The sequence below is a fragment of the Trichechus manatus genome, unplaced genomic scaffold (genome assembly GCF_000243295.1).
Source record: "Trichechus manatus latirostris isolate Lorelei unplaced genomic scaffold, TriManLat1.0 scaffold00005, whole genome shotgun sequence".
Taxonomy (NCBI): Eukaryota; Metazoa; Chordata; class Mammalia; order Sirenia; family Trichechidae; genus Trichechus; species Trichechus manatus.
In genome coordinates, this window is record NW_004443941.1 from 14,339,505 (window position 1) to 14,352,028 (window position 12,524).

A 12,524-nucleotide genomic window follows, 5' to 3' on the forward strand; every position below is an offset into this window, starting at 1 on the left:
CAACATCCGTCCGTCAGTGGAGGCTTGCATGTTGCTATGATGCTGAACAGATTTCAGTGGATCTTCCAGACTGAAGTGGACTAGGAAGAAAGGCCTAGAGATCTGCTTCTGAAAATCAGCCAATGGAAACGCTATGGATCACAACGGTCCAATCTCCAACCAGCCATGGGGATGGTGCAGGATCAGCCAGTGTTTCACTCCACTGTGCATGGGGTCACCATGAGTCGGGCCCACCTGATGGCAGCTAACAATATAATTAATGCAGTAATATGTATAAAGGTCATATTACAAAGAAACAGAATGCATCTCAAATGCCACAGACTACATGATTTTATTCATAAAATTCAACATATTGTTTACTATTGCCTACCTAAGTCCATTTAAATATTCCTGTTACAGCTCTTGTTTTTCAAAATAAGGATCTTTAAGATGTACTTAGAGCAAAGTATTGTACTAAATATTTTATTAAGTTGACATCCCCCAGGCATCGGCTGCCAACGTTATGGAAAAAGCGTTAAGTATAAAACAATATAAAAGTATTACAGATGATAGCTTATCAATGTTATCTTCGTTCCATTAGTGGGGTTTTCTTATGCAGTAACCTTTATTCGTGAAATGATTTCATTGACAAAACTATTATTCTTTGCTATCACCTCAGCTTTCAGCTGTTTTAACTTCACTGTGATGGCTTCTTCCGACATTTCAGTAAAGGGCACTTGCTTCACCTTGGATAGAAACTCCTGAATAATTTTTTCACCTCGCTGGAAAAAATGTGAATGTTTCATTAGTCTTTAAAACATCTTTTCTAAAAGTCACGTTAGACAGCAATGAATTATTTCACTACATTTCAATCTGAACATGCTACCCTATATTTAAAGAACATTCTTACTTAAGTGTCCACTGTCTAAAATACACAGCAAAGCCCTCAGTGTTTCATAACAAGCCACTAAAGGAACATTTATAAAGATATTGTCAGCTACTAAAGACAAAGGGGCTGAATAGTAGTTTCCAAATCCTCCAGCTTGTATGATTTCTGATGAAGAAATTTACTCTTCTGGGAAGAAAAGAATTCTAAGTTTACCAAGAATTCTGTAAGGCATAAACAGTCAATTAAAATACAATACACAAATATACACAGAGGGTGTTTTCGTTTTTATTTTACAGCCCAGATATCACTGTACCAAAGAATGTGGTTATGACTTACTATGTGACTTTAGGCAAATTCCTTATCCTCTGTGATCTACATTCATCATCCATAAAATGGGGACAATATCATCAACCTCACAGGGCTGTCGTGAGAATTAAAGTGCTAATACGTGTAAAGTGCTGAGGACAGTGCCTGACAATGAGGAAGCACTCTGCAAGTGTTTACTATTACCGCCTGTGAAGCCAAACTACAAGGCCTGCTTTTCACAAACAAGACCTAATAGGTAACAGTGATTACCTTGAAGGTGAAAGGTAGATACTCAAGTGATAAACGCTTCTCTGTTAAACTAGTACACGCCTACATGAATTGCCTCCTTTGCCATGAGACCAGAAGAACTGAATGGTGCCCAGCTGCCATTACTGAACATTTTGATCAAAGATTCTACAGAAGAATCCTGATCAAAATGGGGAAAAATGCAGAGCAGAATTTCAAATTCTCATGGACTCCAGACTTTCTGGAGCTGGATGAAGCCCTCAAACTACTGCCCTGAGATCATCTTTAAACCTTAAACCAAAACTATTCCCTGAAGTCTTTTTTTTCCAATTGTGCTGTAAGTGAAAGTTTACAATTCAAGTTAGTTTCTCATACAAAAATTTATACACACATTGTTATGTGACTCTAGCTGCTCTCCTTATACTGTGACAGCACACTCCTGCTCTCCACCCTAGATTTCCTGTGTCCATTCAACCAACTCCTGACCCTTCTCATCTCGCCTCCAGACAGAAGCTGCCTATTTAGTCTCATGCATCTACTTGAGCTAAGAAGCACTCTCTTCACAACTATCATTTTATCTTCCATAGTCCAGTCTATGTCTGAAGAGTTGGCCTCAGGAATGGTTTTAGTTTTGAGGTAACAGAGAGTCCAGGGGCCATGTCTACCAGGGTCCCTCCAGTCTCAGATAAACCATTAAATCTGGTCTTTTTACAAGAATTTGAGTTCTGCACCCCACTTTTCTCCTGCTCTGTCAGGGACTCTCTGTTGTGTTCCTTGTCAGGGTGGTCATTGGTGGTAGCCAGGCACCATTTAGTTCTTCTGGTCTTGAAGTCTTCTTAAAACCAAACAATAATTTAGCTTAACTAGTAAAAAATATCTGCCTTGAGCATTATGCTCTTTTAAGAACTATCTATATGGGATCAGTAGCAACAGTAGCAACTCAGAAGATTAGACAGAAACCTTAACAGGCAATGAGTCTATGCTAATTGGGGAAGAACAACTCAGATAAAGGAGGGTGAGAATGGTTGTACAACTCGAAGAATGTTATCAATGTCACTGTAGTGTACATATAAAAATTGCTGGTGTATGCTCTGCTGCGTATATTCTCAATAACCACCAAATAAATAATTTTTTTTAAAGTACACAGATTTTAAAAAATTAAGATAAAATCTAGCACCATGGATAGTTATAATGTGTTTGCTGACCTTAACTTCAAGGCTTTTCAAAACATGTTATAATTATACCGTCAAAAGTACATGACTTCTATTGTAATGAAAAGCAGGGATTACCCAAGAGGCTGCCTAATCCCGGGCCGCCATGAACCGGAATCGACTGGACAGCACACAACCACCATCCCAGGTCACTGACAGCTGTGATCTCGATACAGTAAAGGGCTAACACAAAGACCATCTCATACTCAGGACGGTGAACCTCCGCACCTAAGATTACTAACAGTCTACAATAATTTCTTTTAAACTCAAAAACCATACACATCATCTTCTATTATAACAACCATCTATCCTTCAAGTGGATCCCTGGTGGTGCAGTGGTTAAAAGCTACATCTGCTAACCAAAAGGTCGGCAGTCCAAATCCACCAGCCGCTCCTTGGAAACCCTATGGAGGAGTTCTACTCTGTCCTATGGAGTTGTCATGAGTCAGAACTGACTTGACCGAAACGAGTTTCTTTTATCCTTCAAGTAAGAACAACAAAAATTCACTGGGTAAAAGCTAAGAACATGTCAAATAAAAAGTTGTCACCATGCCTATCACAAGAAATGTTGCCAGGAACGGGCTGTTAAGACAGTTTTATTTTCATTATTAAAGAGAACTGGTCATCCTTCATTTTTTCAAACAAGGTGGGCACATGCTTGTACCTTTCTCTGCATCCATCTAATAAATCCCACCATCACTCAGAGAAGACCCAACTTAAGACCCACTTTTTGTAAGAGAATTAAAACATCCTGTCCCCAGAGAGCTTTCTTGTAAACACTTGTCAGATACCGCCTTATTCTCCCTGACATAGTCATTACTCTTATCTCTCCAACTGGATTCTAAACAACTCGAGGGCAGGAACTACGTTTTTTAATTCTTTGGTATCATCTTAACTAAGCACTGAGTAAACACAGAGCTTAACTGGACCTGATCTATTCGTTTATCAAGTAGTCAAAGATGTCCTCGGACATCTATAGCTCCTCTGAATTACTTATTTTAAACCTAATATTCCCTTCCCCCTACTTTTTAAATCTGGTATTTAAATACTATCTTCCGATCATGCAGATGTACTGCAGAAATCAGAATGAGGGCGAGAGTCCTTTCCATGCAAAGAAATATAAGTAAAAGTCAGAAATCACTGATGAAAAATTAAACACTAGAACCACATAGGAAAAAAAAAGTACAGCTTGGTGACCTGGTTTACACAACAATACAGAGATTATATAGCTACAAAAACAAGCCGACAAACCTCCCTTTCCAGATAGCATCTTTTTGCTGCTGGTTCTGTCTCGCCATAGTCTCGAGATTCTCCGATATTTTGAAACTCCTCCAGTTCCAGGGCTTTTTGCTTAGCGCATTCTATTACGTGCCTAGGGAAATTAGCAAGCTCCGCCACGTGAATCCCAAAACTTTGATCACAGGCACCTACAGGAAATGTGGGGAGTAGGAAGAGACAGCAATTTCCGTGAACAGAATTTCTTCTTCTCACCATGTCATTAGGAAACTTAATTTTGTATTATTTAAAATACACTGGCCAAATGCTTCAAAGTAATTTAGAAAAAAGAATTTTAATTAAACCTCCAATGCAAAGCAATTACGACTTGGCATACCATGCTATATTTTATCCTTGACAAATGTAGTAGGGAAAATAAAAATAGCAGAGAAAATGCTTCACAGCAAATTCTCAAAGGCCTAGAAAATTTCTTAATCTCAAGAAAGAAATGAACCGACTCAGTGTCTCTGAGGTGTTCTCATTTCGTAAGAGGGGAACTAAAGTACTAAGAACAAAAAAGGGATAAATGTAAAAGTGTCACTGATTAGAAGTAGCATTTAATTCAAAACAAAACACACTGATTTATTATGACTGAATGGCTTATCCTCTGAATGTGACTACATCATTTTTAGTGGTTGCCGCTCAGGAAAACTGGCCGGACAAATATATCTAAATATTTACAATACCTGTCTTAGAAAGTTATTTTCATTTTTCTATAATCTGAATCTGATTCTGAACTACTGCAAAGAAATGATAATGAAATTTTTCACCCAAATTTCTGGTAAATTTATAGACTAGGTACCTGATCTTCATCTCTATTTGCAGAAAACAAACTGACTCAAGAAACTTCCTCCAAACTTTTAATAAAAATTATACTAGCTGAGTTATTACACAGCTTTCGTTTTTGCCTCAATTATATATTAACTGTGTAGTGGGTTGAAGAGCGTCCCTCAAAAATTCATGTCTATCCAGAACTTCAGAATATGCCCTTCTTTGAAACTAGTTTTTGCAGATATAATTAGTTAAGATGAGACCACACTGGACTAGGCGGGCCCTAAGTCCAATGCCTAGCGTTCTTATACAAAGAGGAGAGAACAAACAGAGACACACACGTGAAGACCAAGGCAGGGATTCGAGTGATGTGTCCATAAGCCAAGGAACGCCAAGGACTGCCCAGACCCCCAAAAAGCTACAAACACGCAAGGAAGCATTCTCCCCCAGAGCTGTCAGGGGGAACGTGGCCCTGATAACACCTTGATTTCTAACTTTTACCTCCAGAACTAACAGAAACTGTAACTTTTTTTTCCATCTGGTTATACAGCCTATGCACTCTGCTGGAGCTGGGCACTTTGTACAACTAAAAGAAGCAAACAAAAATAAAGCAAAAGCAAATGTCTGATAAAGCCCACAGTAAGGATGAACTTATTCTCTCTTCCTCCGGTCTTGTTTACGCTCAGACTGCTTCTATAGCACGTGAAACAGCAACTGATTTAAAAGCAAAAAGTACAACTTCATGCTCGACGTCAGAGCTAACTAAAAGTACCCATGTAATTCTGCGCCAGTAATAATAAAGGGACCTTGTAGCTCAAAAGGTATCTCACTGAAGCATAAGTAACAAAGGATAAAAGAGCCAAGAACGTCTTACTTATGTGCAATCAAGTGAGGCGAAAACACGTCTTTATGGGAAACCAGAAAGTCATCTGAAAAAGTTACTCTGAAGACTGGTAAAGCGTTCAAGCAATAAAAACCTTACAGTATGTTAACATCATCAACTCAGTAATCTAATTAGCTGCCAGACCCACAAATGACAAACTTTTTTGAAAGGATGAAATACCCAAAGAAGTCGTTTCATATGGGATAAATACTAAAAATTTCAGGATTTCTGTACTCCTAGCTTTAAATGAACCAGTGTATATAACACACCCTTAAAAATACAATTAGGTAATTATAAAAAATATTTTATTAAACAATAACAGCTAGGTTGTTCGAACTTCAAAGGTTAATAACTGTTATTACCTAGTTGATAATTCAACAAGAAAACGTACTGCCATAAGAGGTAGTAGAGAATCCCTCCATGGAGCTGTTCAAGAATACAGATTATTCTCTTTCTGTGATTGCTTTAGACTAAATGGTTCTACTGGGAGAAGCGTGTACCATGTACTCACCCCCATCTGTGAATTAAGAGGTAAATGTGTTCTGTAAAAATGTCAATGTTTCACACTAACTTAGAAGAAGCAAGTCAATTACTGAGGATTTCAAGGGTAGTGAGTTTGCCATGGAAACGCTGCCAGCGTAGTGGTTAAGAGCTTGGCTGCTAACCAAAAGGTTGGCAGTTCAAATCCACCAGGCGCTCCCTGGAAACCCTATGGGGCAGTTCTACTCTGTCATTTAGGGTTGCCGTGAGTCGGAATCGACTCGACAGCAACGTGTTTTTTTTTTCTTTTGAGGGGGGGAGTTTGCCATAAGGGGGCGTGGCGCAGCACTCGGCTGCTAACCAAAAGGTTGGTGAATCAAACCCACCAGCTACTCCTTAGGAGAAAGATGTGGCAGTTTGCTTCTGTAAAGGCTACAGCCTTGGAAACTCTATGGGGGCAGGTCTACTCTGTCCTATAGGGTTGCTATGAATCAGGATAGACTCGATGACACTGGGTTTTTGTTTTTGAGTTTGCCATTGTCACACCCTAAATTTACAGTATACCTGTGGTCTGTATACTCACCTTTCTTCACCTGATACAGCATAGTCAAGGTCTCTTCAGTGGTCAGTGCTGTGACGTGTAGATTACTGACCGTTGGTACCTGGCTGGCCAAGGCAGTAAGTTCATGGAAGTGGGTTGCAAACATGCAAAACGCACCAATCCGTGTGGCGATGTACTCTGATATGGCCCACGCCAGCCCAAATCCATCGTAGGTGGAGGTGCCTCTTCCCAATTCATCTATGATTATCAATGAGTCTTTGGTCGCAGACCTGAAACATATAATTACAAGAAATTTCCCCATGACGCAAAATGTGGTAACACCAAAAATAAAATGAAATGAATACATTAGCAAAGATACGTCACACACATTACCTTAATATTAAAAAAAAAATCAATTATGTCAATAAAAAGCACTAAGTTATCAATTAAAAAGCGGACATGGACGCAAACAATTGACAGAGGCGTAAAAAAACAGTGAATAAATAATTTTTAAATGACCAGTCTCACTAGCAGTAATCAAAGAATTTCCAAATAAAGCAGTTATCATTCTTGCCAATCAAATCAGTCAAGATTTTTTTAAAAAAAGGGGGGAGGTGATAAAGGTGGGATTGGAGTGACAACATGGACACTGCCATACACGGCTGGTGGTTGTGTAAATTTGTGTTCCCACGTCGCCTCACCCACACCAGATATGAGCACGCTTTCTTCATCTTTAATCACTGTAGGGACGGGAAAACTTTTTTTTTTTTTTTAAATTACTGAATCTGACAGTCTTGCATGTGCTTATTGGATATGTATATTTCTTTTTCTGTGTTTTTTTTTTTTTATTTCATTACTTCTAAAGTTACAGATATTAACCTGTGGCCTAATTACTATAAGTTTGTACTGCTTTTATAATTCCCCATAAACAGACAAACAACAGACCCTCTCAGAAGTTAAATCAGCACATTATTTATCAAGGATGTGCTATATGCAAAGATACTAAGAAATAGAAGATATAGCCCCTGCCTTCAAGGAAGCTCCTACAAAAGGGACACAGAGACAAAAGATTTCAGTAACCTTCCATTGACTTTGGCCAAATTGCACAGTCTCAGGACACAGTTCTCCCCAAGACTACCCTTACTACAAGTACCAACTGCAAGTTCAGGGGTCCTCAGGGTCACCCTCAGTTCGGTAACTCACTAGACAACTCAACAAATTCAGGAAAGTGATATACTTATGATTAGCTTTATTAGAGCAAAAGGATACAAATTAGAACCAGCCAAAGGAAGAGACACATAGGGCAAGATCTGAGAGTGTTTCAAAGGTGAAGCTTCCATCATCCTCAGGGATACATCACCTGCCGGATATTAAAGTGTGACAACCCTCAAAGAGTACTGCTAACCAAGGAAGCTCGCCCAAGCTCCGGTGCCTATAGTTTTTGTATTACATAGGTATGACTGACTAAATCATTGCCCACATAGCTGAACTCAATCACCTCAGGTTGGGCTGACATCAAGTGGCCTAAAGCCCCAACCTTCTATTCACTTAGTTGGTCTTTCTGGCATGGTTAGGCCCCACCCTGAGTCATCTCCTTAGCAACAACTATCAAGGGGCTCGCCATGAATAACAAAGACACTCCTACAACTCAGGAAATCTCAAGGGCTTAGAGGTTACCCCCAAGGAGCCAGGACAAACGCCAGACCTCTCTTTAGGTGAATTTGTCCTTACTACACAAACCTCTAAAACAAAAATACTAATAAACTACAGGACATGTCAAAGAGTAGGCATTTAGTGAAGAAACACCCTAACATGACCAGAGAAATCATCACAGAAGTAGAATTTCTGTCCTTACGGCCATACAGATTGGAAAGCACTTGGATAAAGGGCAAGGAAGGACCAATCCGGGTAGCATGAAGAGTATAAGCAAAAGAAAAAGCACGGCAGTGGAGGAAAAAAACAGTAATTAAATCAGCTGATATGTCAAAGATTTATAAAGTGAGCTACTACCAGAAATCTTAAGGAAACAACTTTAAAAATCAATGAGCTGACCACACAAACCAAGGCCTCTACTGGCCTGAGGCCAGAAGAACTAGATGGTGCCCAGCTACCACTACTGACTACTCTGGATCACAGAAGGTCCTGGACAGAGTGGGAGAAAAATGTAGAACAAAATTCAAATTCATAAAAAAGACCAGACTTACTGGTCTGACAGAGACTGGTAGAAATCCTGAGCCTATGGCGCTTAGACACCCTTCAAACCTGGAACAGATCCCACTCTCAGAATCACCTTTCAGCCGAACAACAGACAGGCCTCTAAAGTGAACAATAACACCTGCGAGGAACGCGCTCCTCAGAACAATCAACCATACGAGACCAAAAGGGCAGCATCTGCCCAAAAACAAAGTTCAGAAGGCAGGAAGGGGCAGGAAAGATGGGCAAATGGAAACGGGGAACCTAAGGAAGAAGTGGGTGGAGTGCTGTCACATTGAGGAGACTGCAACTAATGTCATGAAATAAAATGGGTACAAATTGTTGACTGGGGAACTAAGTTACTCTGTAAACTTTCACCCAAATCACAAAAAAAAGTTCAAAACATTAAGAATAATAAGGCATCAGTTTTACCTGGGGGTGGGCGGGAATCAAAGAAGCTTTCTACAGCTATTACTAATCACCCTTTTAAGACAATACAAAATACATAAAGTTCACAGGAAAACAACCACTAAAGTAGATAAATGTTCTCCAATGTTGTATAGGTGAGCCTGCAGATGTACTTGTACAGGACAAGGACATTCATTTCCATTTTCAGGGGACTGGGACACGTACTTACCTGAGAATAGAGGCAGTTTCTAACATTTCAGCCATGAACGTGGAGACTCCTTTCAACTGACTGTCACCAGCCCCTACCCGAGCCAAGATGCAGTCCACAATGGACACTTCTGCTGACTCGCATGGCACGAAACACCCAATCTGTGCCATGAGAACTATCACCCCAGTTTGGCGAATATATGTTGATTTACCTCCCATATTGGGGCCTACAACACAAAGTATATCAAAAAGCAAAATTATTACTTTCTTTCTGCCAACGAATTAACTCGGTTAGTCCTAACAAAGGGTCGATGACCACTATACATTGGTGAGTAATCACATGGGTCACACACTGATATGCTACACTAGAAACTGAACCACGGGCTGCCCAAAGACTGGACAAAGTTACCGCCCACATTGCCCCCTACAGCATGCAATTATCTTGTCAAACCTACAATGGGCCTGGCTATAGGGTAACCATAAAAAATACACCTTGTAATTTGACTATGGCCAAAAAAAGATCACATATACATTTTCCCACAGCTCACAGAGCCACCCGTAGGATAATTTAATGGTGTCCAGAAAAGGAATGAGGCTTAACTAATTATTAACTAAATATTATTACACATTAATAAATGGTACTACTAGTGAATGGATCAGTATGGCCAAAACCTTCAAAATACTTAAACTCCATACTAAAGTCCCCTTACGCTTCCTTTGGAAAATGTGCAATTTAAATAAACTTCTCTAGGTTATACTATATGAACAACCTGAAAATCCGTTTGGGGAAACACCATACCCAGAATATAACCATCAACTGTTGCCCAGAAGACCCCGAGCCCCCTGTTTTCCAGGATCTGGTTAAGATCTCCCAGAACACCTCAGTTTGAGACATGCCACACTATCTAAGCGAGCCTACTTTTTAAAGACTTCACATGAATACGGTGTCATGTCTTAAGAGTTGCTATCTAAGCTGAGGTCATTCTGGCAGCCAGTTCTGGTTGACCTTCAGTGATTTCACTATTGAAAGGACGAGCTCAAAGGTAATCTTTCAGGATGAGGGGATGTTCATTTTTAAGTGTTCTGCACCCCTGGCACAGAAGTTTCATACAAATACAATATTCTCTCATAAGCTTCCCGCCCTCATTCCAAACCTTCCCTCTAATCCATGTGACTATTACTAACTACCATGAATAACATGTTCTTTTTCTAATGTCAAGGACTGGCTTTCCTTCATCAATTTGAAGTATTTTTCCATTCCAATATAAAAGAAGAGAAATGTTATTTACCCCCCCCCAAAAAACCCATAAACTAGGTCTTTACCAGTAACGATGTGAAACATCTGTTTATCTTTTTCAAAATGAACATCATTGGGAATAAATGCAACTTCATCTTGAACTTCAACGCAAGCATGTCTAGATGCTTTCAACAGAATTCTTCCTTGTCCTTTCTTCAAAATGACTGGTCGTACATATGGAACAGGGGCTCCATTTGACACATGAGCAAAGCTGACAACAGCATCTAGCTGAGCTAACACATCATTGAGTATCTGCATCGGTTCTACGTAGCCTATGTAAAAATAAAAACGAAAATGCATGCCAGAAAAATTAATCATAAAAGACAGATAAAAACAGCCGTAAGAATAAATTTAACTCCTCCATTTGGGAATTCAAAACACTTAAAAAATTTAACAGGAGTTGCCACAACCAAACTTGAAAGGAACACCTGAACGCAACATGAGGTTAAAACGTGTTGCTAGATCCTCCCCAGCTGTGAACAGATTTCACAAACAGAAAGGGTGTGATGCCTCCCCTTAACAAAATCCAGGAAGACATAACTGCATAAATGCTTTAAAAACAAACAAACAAACAAAAAAAGCTGATAAGGAAAAGCTTTTATAATATACCGATAAGGTAAGAAACGCAGGGTACATAATCTCCAAGGCACACCCTCAATGTTAAGGCACAACTTTTCCTAAATTTTAGGAATCTGAAAGCAGGCCAGCATCTCACAATTACCATAGGAAACGCGCGTGCACCTGGCAGTAACTGTAACGTGACTGTCCAGGCCTGCTCATGTACAAGCCTGACCGCAACAGTGTTATTTTTCATCAGTACTACATGCAGTTAATTTTAATATAAATTCAGATTCCTAATTGTCACTTAAAATGCTTTCAGCAAGATTCTGCTCTGCTACAGCATTAAAACTGAAAGCCAGCATATATACAAAAAAGCCCAATACATGCCAGGCAAAGCACGTAAAGGCAATACAAGTTGCCAAAATTTGCAGAACAGACTCTAAAGTTTTAATAGGTCAGAGGGGTTGGTGTAACGGGCCCAGGTGTGATGCAGGATTATCACATGGATATCAAATAATCACATCAAAAGTTTCAAGGGACTTTTCAAGAGAAAGGCTTAACTTCAGGAAAACACAAAATTATGGGTTTAACCAAACGGCAGGAAATTTGGCCCCATAAAATTTGTTCCCCATAAAAGTAAAATCACTTTCTTCAAATAATTCTAAAATGCTGCCAGTTACAAAGAATAAAACATGCTGAAGATAAAATTTAAGTTATAAATGGCCAGGTATAATAAGTCTCTAACTCTATTTCATCAGACTTTTTTATTTATTCTTTTTTTACTTAACATAGATTAAGAAAAGGGGTGGGGGAGGCTCCACACTACCCTATCGTATAGCAATAGGAACCTGGAAGAATGATTTAAATATTAGCAGGGTAATCACTGTAAGTACTTTAAAACTCATACATTTTCTAACATTATCAACAAGAACAGGTTTGTAATAAAAAATGAAAACCAAAGCTTCTTGATTAAGGGTCTATTTGGAAGCTTACATCATCTGGCTCTTCAGAACATCATCTTTTCTTGTTTAATAGCGAGACAGGAAACTGCAAAAACAATCCACTACACTTTTAAATAGACGGTTTATAACATGTATATTAGACCAAAAAGGTTTTTTTGTTTTGTTTTTCCAAATTTCAGGGTGACTCCAAATACAAAACTCTCAAGTTAAATGTTAAAATCTAGCTCCTTTTACTTACTGGGTGCTTAATGAATATTAGTAAATTTGATATTTTTTTTAAGGAGGATTCCTAGTTTGAATATACAGTGTGTTATA

At 39.1% G+C, this 12,524-nt stretch overlaps 1 protein-coding gene across 1 annotated transcript in view; it reads right to left on the bottom strand.

The window, feature by feature from the left end:
- Positions 1-307: 307 nt before the first annotated feature.
- The window catches only part of MSH2 (mutS homolog 2), a 75,819-nt gene continuing 63,602 nt past the window's right edge, over positions 308-12,524 (bottom strand). Inside the window, exons 12-16 of the mRNA XM_004369484.1 lie at positions 10,713-10,958; positions 9,412-9,616; positions 6,624-6,871; positions 3,883-4,058; positions 308-761 (exon numbers count right to left, since the gene is read on the bottom strand). Coding sequence (XP_004369541.1) covers positions 591-761; positions 3,883-4,058; positions 6,624-6,871; positions 9,412-9,616; positions 10,713-10,958 — 1,046 coding nt within the window. The 3' untranslated portion in view covers positions 308-590. The remainder of the gene's footprint in view (positions 762-3,882; positions 4,059-6,623; positions 6,872-9,411; positions 9,617-10,712; positions 10,959-12,524) is intronic.